A 10,710-nucleotide genomic window follows, 5' to 3' on the forward strand; every position below is an offset into this window, starting at 1 on the left:
ACTCCAAGAATTCCCCTCAGTGCACCAACATCACTTTTTTTATTGATTTTTCTTTTATTCACATAACAGATTTAGCTGAAAAGGGGAACTGCTCATAGTCTATAAACTCCCATACACAGCTTTATGATATTATTCACTTACACAGAGCTTGAGGTCCCATGTGATTTATCTTAAAACAAGAAACTGAACATTTTCAAATCCCTTCCTGCAGAAGGTATTCCTCACTTAACTAAACTAATTCAACAATGAAAAAACACAAATAACCACCATAGTATGGATACTTTACCTTGATGGCAACTGTAACAAGACAATTCTTTTTTAAGTACCAGTAAATCAAAACCCAGTAGCCCTGGTCTGGTTATTCCGTAGGCAATTACGGGACTACAGGTTAAATTCGACTTCATCTTTCTCAAATCAGTTTTGATGTTGATAATTTCCACGGTTACATTGACCGACTATCAACTCAGTCTTAACTGAGTATCGACCAAGTATCAACTGAATATTAATGGAGTGTAAACTTAAGTATCAGCTGACTATTGACCAAGTGTTGATTGAGTGTTGACCGACCTGTTGGTGGAGTATCCACCGACTCTTGACCAACATATTGACTGATCCTACAGAAACATGATCTGATTTGTTTATACCAAAAAAAGAAAAACAAATAATATTAGTTTGAGGTGATAATAGAGTTGGTAGTTTAAACAGATACAAGCAAGTTTTGAATTTAGAAATTCAGCAAGACCTAAAAGAGTAGCATGCAAACAGTGAGTGAATTTACAATCATCATTAAAAAGAGAAAGGATTTTAGGCAAAACATGCAGTCACTCAGTACATGGTAAAATACCACACCTCAGAAATATTGCTTATGGTTAACTATTCAACAGTGACTAAACTAAGCAGTTGAAGAAAACATGAACATCATATATATGCTAAATCATAGTATTACTACTAAAAATGCTTTGATCTAAGTACAGTTACTGTAATAAAATAACAACAAACTCAAATGCAACATGATTATTTACTTATCAGTTCCAAAACTAAGAGTAAAGCACCAGATTTTTCAGCACACATTATCAAGGTTATCCAAGGGCTGGACTTAACCAGAAGAGATATCAACCCTCAATAACACTTTTGCTCCAGAATGATTAAAAAAATATCAGTTTACTCTTTTTTCATACCATGCTCATACATATGGTGAAGTATGCCACAACAATTGTGACAAAATTCACCACACATCCAACACGTGAATTTCTCTCTGTCTAAAGATAGTTGTCTACACTTATGTCTCTTTAAGCTCCTCTGATCCTTAAACCCTTTGCTGCAATAGCTGCACTTGTGAGGCCAATTCCCATGGTATGATCTGTTATGCACTGTCAGCTTTGACTTTTCAGTAAAGCATTTGTCACAATGAGAACACTTGTAAGGTTTCTCACCACTGTGAACTCTGAGGTGTATTTTCAAACTTCCTTCTTGATTAAATGTTTTGTCACAATGAGTACATTTGTAAGGTTTCTCACCGCTGTCAACTCTGAGGTGTCTTTTCAAATTTGTTGATTGATTAAATGTCTTGTGACAATGAGTACATTTGTAAGGTTTCTCCCCATTGTGAACTCTGAGGTGTCTTTTCAAAGTTCCTGCTCCATTAAATGTTTTGTCACAATAAGGAAACTGGTACTTAAGCCACCTTATATTTGCTCTTTTGTGAAATAATTTTTAACACTCATATAGAAATGTCGCTTGTCAGTGTGGCCATATAAAATCATTTCTATCACTTCTAAATTCTCTATGTCTCTGTGCAAAAGGAAACCACCACATTCTTCCAAACACATTATCCAAGTGTTGGACTTACCAGAGGAGACCACATGCTTAATTAACCTGTATCCCCCAAAATAATAGACTAAACATCAGTTTACTCTTTTTTCATACCATGTTCATACATGTGGTGAAGTATGCCACAACAATTGTGACAAAATTCACCACACATCCAACACGTGAATTTCTCTCTATCTAAAGATAGTTGTCTACACTTGTGTTTCTTTAAGCTCCTCCGATCCTCAAACCCTTTGCTGCAATAGCTGCACTTGTGAGGCCAATTCCCATGGTAGGATCTGTTATGCACTGTCAGGTTTGACTTTGTAGTAAAGCATTTGTCACAATGAGTACATTTGTAAGGTTTCTCACCACTGTGAACCCTGAGGTGTCTTTGCAAAGTTCCTGATTCAGTAAATGTTTTGTCACAATGGGTACATTTGTAAGGTTTCTCACCACTGTGAACTCTGAGGTGTGTTTGCAAAGTTCCTGCTTGATTAAATGTTTTGTCACAATGAGTACATTTGTAAGGTTTCTCACCACTGTGAACTCTGAGGTGTATTTTCAACTTTGTTGAATGATTAAATGTCTTGTCACAATGAGTACATTTGTAAGGTTTCTCAACACTGTGAACCCTGAGGTGTCTTTGCAAAGTTCCTGATTCAGTAAATGTTTTGTCACAATGAGTACATTTGTAAGGTTCCTCACCACTGTGAACCCTGAGGTGTCTTTGCAAAGTTCCTGATTGAGTAAATGTTTTGTCACAATGAGTACATTTGTAAGGTTTCTCACCACTGTGAAATCTGAGGTGTGTTTGCAAATGTGCTGCTTGTTTAAATGTTTTGTCACAATGAGTACATTTGTAAGGTTTCTCACCACTGTGAACTCTGAAGTGTTTTTGCAAAGTTCCTGATTCAGTAAATGTTTTATCACAATGAGTACATTTGTAAGGTTTCACACCACTGTGAACTCTGAGGTGTGTTTGCAAATGTCCTGCTTGCTTAAATGTTTTGTCACAATGAGTACATTTGTAAGGTTTCTCACCACTGTGAACTCTGAGGTGTCTTCGGAAATTTGATGCATGATTAAATGTTTTCTCGCACTGCATACATTTGTAGGGTTTTTCACCACTATGAACTCTGGTGTGTTGATGTAACCCCTGTTGATGCTTGAAGCTCTTTTCACACTGTGTACATTGATAAGGTTTCTCATAGCTATGAACCCTGTGGTGTTGGTTTAATGCTCTTTGATTTTTGAAGCTCTTCTCACATTGTGTACATTCGTAAGACCTTTCATCTCTGGGAGTTCCAAAATGTGTTGTCTGATTTCTTTTTGAGTGAAAGCAAATGTCAGTGTTGGCAAATTTGAGTACACTCCTTCTTTTGCTATGCCTCATTCTTACTCTACTTGCCTTTCCTCACAAACTTCAAAAAAAGAAATTGAACAGAGTTAGGTAATATAGATAAAGACATTTTAATTGCTGATTTGGTCAAGCCTGACATCATTGTCATTTAAACCTTGGACTGTATCGGGACTCAAATGTATTTCCTTTATTTCCCTCATTTTTTCCTACTGAACTCTGATTTCAAAGTTGGCATGTTATTTTGAAAGTAAGGGGTGTTTGTTTGTGGGTCTTCCATTGCAATATAATTAAAAAAACGTTTTTTAATTATATTACATGTTTTGTCACAAGTTGAAAGATTAAAATTGGATTTGGATATTTTTGCCATGAAACCATAACAAGATCCTTTTATACAAGGAAAATAAAGAGGCTTTCGTTTCTTAGTCTTTGTTTCAAGTTTCTTCTTTTTTGCTACAACCATCCCAGACTATCTATAGAGAGGGTGTGCTATACTCCTTTGTAAAACTCAGGAAGGTAAAAATACTTCTCTTTCTCGTGCATCACAAATACTATCCAAAAGTCTTTCCTATTAAAGCAAAATTCAAGACAATTGCGTTGATTAAATACTTTACTCTTTCTAGTGAGTAGTCTTTACCAGAGAGGACATCATATCTTATTTGTTCAAGAACCACTCGTGGTCTGTTTTATAACTTTTATCAATTTCTATGAAGTCCACGTACAGTCAAAACCCTCATCAAAACCTGCCAGAGCCATTCGACATTAATGCATACATTTTCAAAACAATAAAATAGCTAGAAATTAATCGCACAAAACAAAATGGTCCTCGAATCACATTTAACTTAGCATTTTATTGATAGGTCACGTTTAAACTGAAAAATTTGTTCACGTGAACATGAAAAGATATTATCATCTTTACTCACAATTCACGAATAAAACACATAAAATCACAATTCACGAGAAAAAGTAATCGCTCAGTCACGCTTCACGAAAAAAGTACAGAGGACCCTTTAAAGATATTAACCTCAAGATGGGGGTTAATCAAGACCCAAAAGAGGCTGAGTGGGGCATCATATCAAATATTATTCCAGGAACTACAACATCAACACAGATTACTTCATCAATAACCTAAACACTCAAAAAAAATTTCAATAGAAATGATTCTCATCGATCATCTTCCATTCAGTTGTTCTTTGAAGATGAACACATTCCTGTAGATGTCACTATGTAGTGTTGGTTGTACAACCGAAGATACAAGTTCTAATTTGGCTTGAAATAATTGACCCTAATCCTTTGAACGTGTAAAACTTGACAAATTCAAGCTTTGATCTAGTATGTAACATACTCTCACGCTCGAAACAGTTTGCAGCTTTTCATTCATCGAACTGTGAGCGAACGAAATCCAATTCAGTCAATGAATTGAATCCAACTGTGCTTGATTGATTGTCCATTCGAATTGGTTCAACTAACCGCGCCAGGACTACTAATATTACGCTTAGGTAGAGTGAGTTAGAGTACCTACCTTGTAGCTCCACGAGAAATAAATAAAAGACAAGTTTACAGCGAAGAGAATTCAAATGCACCCTGGCCATGAAATATGACGGATCACATGATCAGCGCGGGAACGGAGAAAATGATGTCTTGTATGATGGCACAAAGTGTCCGCATCTTTGAAACAAACACGCCAGGGGAGTAAACACACATAGTTTTTCTTTCGTGTTGTCTCATTTTTTAATTAATGATTCAGTGATCATTAAAACTGTTAGGAAAGTACAGGAGTTTCCGATCCTTTCTTCTATCTAGCAATGAACAAAGAATTGTAAAAACAGGGCAAGATTTCCAAAAAATGGGTTCGTTTCATTTAATAAGTACCCTAAGTGACACGGAAGCATCCAAATGAAAATAATTCTCACAAACCCAATCGATCAGGACACTACAGACTTATTAAATTCAGGACTAAGCTCTGCTTGACAACTAATGACATAATTCATACAAATCACTTTTCACATTTAGTCCATGAATGAATCATACAGAACAACCTAATGTAACAAACCAATCAGGACCAACTTAAGGCAGTCGAGTCCTATAGCCAATAATTAACAATTATTCCACAAGCGTGCGTTGGATATGAGATGATAGATAGCCAACGAGGCGCGTAGCGCCGAGTTGGTTATAATCATCTCATATCCAACAAGTGCGAGTGGAATAATTGTTTTATTAAAAACGTTAAATTAAATTATTAAATTTTATTAAATTTTTAGCCCTCTTTTAATTTTAAGCTGACACATACACTTACCATATTTGTAGATTATGGTGTATTGGCTGATATACCATAATGGCTAAGCCAATTAAAAGTGTTGAATTGCATTATCCAATGATCTAGTTTTTAATAATTAACAATTATTCACCGAGCGCGCGTTGGATATGAGATGATAGATAACCAACGAGGCGCGTAGCGCCGAGGTGGCTATAATCAACTCATATCCAACAAGTGCTCGTGGAATAATTGTTTTATTAAAAATGCCCCCAAGATATTAGACAAATCTTACCAAATCTTAAATTTTTTAGCTCCCTTTTTATTTTAACCAGACGCGCACGCTTACCATATTTGTAGATTATGGTATATTGGCTCATATACCATAATGGCTAAGCCAATAAAAAGTCTTGAATTGCATTATCCAATGATCCAGTTTTTAATAACATCACATAGAAACTGACCAAACAGGTTACATAAACCAGGCTTAGCACAATTCCTCTTGTGACAGCTCTTCACCTGACTCTGATGATGGCTTCTCAGGAGTACTTTCACCTGTCCAACCCTTCAGTCAAGTACATCATCTTTTAGTAATACCTGAAGTATCCGTATATTCCCCTTCACTATTTCCCATCCCTTATAATAATAATAATAATAATAATAATAATAATAATAATAATAATAATAATAATAATAATATACATTAATTGAAGCTCCCCCTTAGGGACTTTTCAGCCACAATGTAGACTAACTAAGAGCTTAAAAATCCCCACTGGCAGGAGAAAGACCAGTGGGCTATTTACAGAGCGCAGCCAAGGAGTTGAACTAGGGGCAAGCGAGAACAAATCCAGTAAGTGGCAGGGTGGAGAACTTGAACCCGGGACACCGGATTACAAGTCCAGCACCCTAACCACTCGGCCACGCCGCCGCCTCCTATTGATTTTTTCAACTCAAACTCCTTTACTGCTATAACCCATAATGATCATAACAAGCCTGTAATTGTAGGCGTTTATCGCATAGAGGACATCGAGGTACTAAATCTGACACAAGACCCATATAACTGATTCCAATATGATTTAATCTGATATGAAACACATCAAACTAAACACAAACAAGAAAACCTAGTCTAAGCGACATTACATGGAGCTACACTATAACAATAATTATTACATAACAACACAAAGGTCAAGCGCATAAACCCTAACAATAATCGTTCAAATAATAAACGAAAACAAGGTGAGAGAAAAATACACTTACCGATTATCCTCTGTATGCCTCATTAACAAGAAGTCGCAAATGATTGCAGATAACTTTATCGCAGATAACTCTATCGCACAAACCTTGCATCGACTCTCCTATTAGCGACAGCGCATGAGCCCACAATGCACGAGGTGGCAATAATGTCTCACTAAAACTTAAGCGACAGTTACAGATCCTCCTTTGTTATTCTAATAGATTAACTTACAAATTATGATTATATGATTGTCTACTTTGCTATTGCTAACAAACTGCAAAATAGTCAAACCATGTAATAACTTTATTCAACTAAATTTTTTTTTTTTTTTCATGCATCCAAACCAAACCCTAAACATTTTCAATTGCCTCCCTACAGAGGGTATTCTTCACTAACATACAAAAATTAATCAATAACAAAACAAAGTAACTACCCCTGACAAGTATTGTATCTGTAACAAGACAATAGTTATACAAGAAAATCAAACCCATTAGTCCTAGGTTGATTGTTCCAAAAGCGACAAGAATTAAAATTGCAACTGCAACAAGACAATGATTATAAAATTGTAACTGTAACAAGGAAATGGTCATACATTTAAGTAAATCAACCCCATTAGTCGTGGGTTCGCTATTCCAAAAGTGATAAGGATTAACTTAAGTTTTCTCACATCAATTTGAACATTTCAACCATATTGTTTGTGTGATAATATTTTTCATGCTACCTACTGACCACCTACTGAGGCTTAAATGAATGAGATTTTGTATCAATTGGATTTTCCATTCAGATGCGGAGCAACATTTATGTCACTGAGAATTGTCTTCTTTCTCTTGGTTTCTGTCTCCCATAGAGAAGTGGCTGTTGAATACATCAAATCCACTCTGGTAGGCAAACACCTTACAAAATAAGAGAGAAGTTGCATAGACTGAAAAAAGCCTTGTGCCACCATATTTGTTTGGAATTTTTGTCTTTTAAATCTCGTGCTTCCTTTCTGTGTTTCTCTAACATGTGGCCTCTCCTTGTGCAAGGAAACTGGTACTTAAGCCACCTTATATTTGCTCTTTTGTGAAATAATTTTTAACACTCATATAGAAATGTCGCTTGTCAGTGTGGCCATATAAAATCATTTCTATCAGTTCTTAATTCTCTATGCGTCTGTGCAAAAGGAAACCACCACATTCTTCCAAACACATTATCCAAGTGTTGGACTTACCAGAAGAGACCACATGCTTAATTAACCTGTATCCCCCAAAATAATAGACTAAACATAAGTTTACTCTTTTTTCATACCATGCTCATACATGTGGTGAAGTATGCCACAACAATTGTGACAAAATTCACCACACATCCAACACGTGAATTTCTCTCTATCTAAAGATAGTTGTCTACACTTGTGTTTCTTTAAGCTCCTCCAATCCTCAAACCCTTTGCTGCAATAGCTGCACTTGTGAGGCCAATTCCCATGGTAGGATCTCTTATGCACTGTCAGGTTTGACTTTGTAGTAAAGCAATTGTCACAATGAGTACATTTGTAAGGTTTCTCACCACTGTGAACCCTGAGGTGTCTTTGCAAAGTTCCTGATTCAGTAAATGTTTTGTCACAATGAGTACATTTGTAAGGTTTCTCACCACTGTGAACTCTGAGGTGTGTTTGCAAATTTCCTGCTTGATTAAATGTTTTGTCACAATGAGTACATTTGTAAGGTTTCTCACCACTGTGAACTCTGAGGTGTTTTTGCAAATTTCCTGGATCATTAAATGTTTTGTCACAATGAGTACATTTGTAAGGTTTCTCACCACTGTGAACTCTGAGGTGTCTTTGCAAATTTCCTGCTCGATTTAATGTTTTGTCACAATGAGTACATTTGTAAGGTTTCTCACCACTGTGGACTCTGAGGTGTCTTTGCAAAGTTCCTGATTCAGTAAATGTTTTGTCACACTGAGTACATTTGTAAGGTTTCTCACCACTGTGAACTCTGAGGTGTATTTTCAAATTTATTGATTGATTAAATGTCTTGTGACAATGAGTACATTTGTAAGGTTTCTCACCACTGTGAACTCTGAGGTGTCTTTGGAAATTTGATGAATGATTAAATGTTTTGTCACAATAAGTACATTTGTAAGGTTTCTCACCACTGTGAACTCTGAGGTGTCTTTGCAAATTTGATGAATGATTAAATGTTTTCTCGCACTGCATACATTTGTAGGGTTTCTCACCACTATGAACCCTAGTGTGTTGATGTAACACGCGTTGATGCTTGAAGCTCTTCTCACACTGTGTACATTGATAAGGTTTCTCATCACTATGAACCCTGTTGTGTTGCTTTAACCCTCTTTGATTTTTGAAGCTCTTCTCACATTGTGTACATTTGTAAGGCCTTTCATCTCTGGGAGTTCCAAAATGTGTTGTCTGATTTGTTTTTGAGTGAAAGCAGTTTTCAGTATTGGCACATCTGTGTCCATTCCTCTTTTTGCTATGCCTCATTTTCACTCTGCTTGCCTTTTCTCACAAACTTCAAGACAAGAAATTGAACATAGTCAGGTAACATAGATAAAGACATTTTAATTCCTACTAGTTGACATCAGTTTTGTATTCAAACCTTGGACTGTATTTAGTTTTGGGGATCAAAATATATTTCTTTTATTTCCCTTATTTTCTCCCGTTCAACTCTCTTTTCACAATTGGCATGTTATTTTGACAAAAGATAGAAATGTGTTTGCGCAATATTTTCCACTCATTCGCGGAAAGTATAGTGAACAAAACCGAAGATAAAAGTTCCAATTTGGCTTAAAATAGTTTATTCTGGTTTTCTAAACATGCAACACTTCCAAATTCAACCTTTGATCCACTTATGTAACAAACTCCTGTGTTCAAAAACAATTTGCAGCTTTTAATTTAATCGAACCATGATTTAACGACATAAAGTGAATTGAGTGCAATTGTGTTCGATTATTTAATTATCAATTCAATTTGGTTGAATTGCCTAGGACAACTTGTACGGAGCTAGAGTAGGGTGAATAAGATTACATACCTTATAGTTCCACAGGAATCAAATAAACCACAAGTCAAAAGATAACAAAATTGAACTACACCCATGAATATGGCGGATTTACCAGGTTAGCTCAGGAACGGAGCAAATTACGTCTTGTATGACGGCACAAAGTGTTCTCGCCACTGCAAAAAACGAAATTTGCCTTCTCTTAGTCAGATTTCATTGAAGCTATATGTGGAGAAAGTGGAAAATTTGGTGATCGTTAATCCTTGCTAACAATGAGCAAACACTTGTTGAAATGCGATGAGATTTCCGTGCAGTTATTTGTTTTAAAGGAGAAGTACCCAAAGCGACGCGGCAGAAATGAAGTCACAATGACCCTTGCTCACCTAATCACGTTTCAGAAATGAATTTTCATCATCAACCCGACATGTGCACTTGCGAAAACATCTATTTTCTTGGCTTTGAGTTGATAAACAGCTTATAGAAGAAAATGAAACCATTTCTAACAGAATTCCATTTGAGACGCGGTCTGTGTACGGTACTGTAACTAAACAGATTTTTTCGTTAGGCGCGAAGATACTAAGACGATAGCTTCCATTTGGCGGAAAATACGCTCGGATATTTGTCCGCGGATATCGCTTTTACCGAGATGCGAACAGTTTTCCGAGACGGTGACGCTAGAGAAAAAGTATAAGCTACTAGTATGAATTTACCAGCACATTTTTGCACCAAATGGAGGTTATTGAGTTCAGTATCGTTCAGATGTTTTTGCAGCGAGCGAGAAAATTGTTTTGTTGCTTGGGATTTTTTCTGATCAGTGTTCTCTGGTTCGAATTATGAACAAACAAACATGTCCATTCTCCTGTAACAACAGCAAACCGCTCTTGTCTTGAATCAAATTTAAAAGCGGGGCTTATATCGAAGCGGACGTAAGGTTTGAATATTAGGGCGTATCACTTGGGGTATATCATCCGATATTCCCTAGTTTTATCAGGAGCCTATGTGATGGGCTCCTGGTTTTTTTCAGTCATGTGGTGCAGTTAGAACAATCACGCGCGAG

The 10,710-nt window shown here is 36.3% G+C and overlaps 3 protein-coding genes across 5 annotated transcripts; all 3 read right to left on the reverse strand.

The window, feature by feature from the left end:
* Positions 1 to 1,145: 1,145 nt before the first annotated feature.
* Positions 1,146 to 1,713, reverse strand: LOC148727970 (uncharacterized; the record flags this gene model as incomplete). Its single annotated transcript, XM_088725216.1, has 1 exon — positions 1,146 to 1,713. A coding segment is annotated over one exon (552 nt), but the record flags the coding sequence as incomplete, so codon positions are not given.
* Positions 1,712 to 6,789, reverse strand: LOC148727971 (uncharacterized). 3 transcript variants are annotated; one of them, XM_088725211.1, is made up of 3 exons: positions 4,692 to 6,789; positions 2,854 to 3,233; positions 1,712 to 2,550 (listed from the first exon to the last, which is right to left on the reverse strand). In XM_088725211.1, the coding sequence occupies exons 2-3, from the start codon at positions 3,203 to 3,205 to the stop codon at positions 1,910 to 1,912; spliced, it is 993 nt and encodes a 330-aa protein (XP_088581337.1). In that variant the 5' UTR covers positions 3,206 to 3,233; positions 4,692 to 6,789; the 3' UTR covers positions 1,712 to 1,909. The 3 variants fall into 3 exon arrangements, with proteins under 3 accessions (XP_088581337.1, XP_088581338.1, XP_088581336.1); XM_088725212.1 differs by lacking the exon at positions 2,854 to 3,233; XM_088725210.1 differs by having other exon boundaries at positions 1,712 to 3,233.
* A 153-nt stretch (positions 6,790 to 6,942) lies between these two features.
* Positions 6,943 to 9,776, reverse strand: LOC148727972 (uncharacterized). Its single transcript, XM_088725215.1, has 2 exons — positions 9,687 to 9,776; positions 6,943 to 9,167 (listed from the first exon to the last, which is right to left on the reverse strand). Exon 2 carries the CDS (start codon positions 9,137 to 9,139, stop codon positions 7,928 to 7,930), a length of 1,212 nt encoding a protein of 403 aa, XP_088581341.1. The 5' UTR covers positions 9,140 to 9,167; positions 9,687 to 9,776; the 3' UTR covers positions 6,943 to 7,927.
* Between the last annotated feature and the right edge of the window lie 934 nt (positions 9,777 to 10,710).

The sequence above is a fragment of the Stylophora pistillata genome, chromosome 6 (assembly GCF_964205215.1).
Source record: "Stylophora pistillata chromosome 6, jaStyPist1.2, whole genome shotgun sequence".
Taxonomy (NCBI): Eukaryota; Metazoa; Cnidaria; class Anthozoa; order Scleractinia; family Pocilloporidae; genus Stylophora; species Stylophora pistillata.

What these genes read in the sequence shown, in the direction of transcription:
- LOC148727971 (XM_088725210.1), bottom strand. Translation starts at nt 3,205, where the DNA reads ATGAGGCATAGCAAAAGAAGGAGTGTACTCAAATTTGCCAACACTGAC.
- LOC148727972 (XM_088725215.1), bottom strand. Translation starts at nt 9,139, where the DNA reads ATGAGGCATAGCAAAAAGAGGAATGGACACAGATGTGCCAATACTGAA.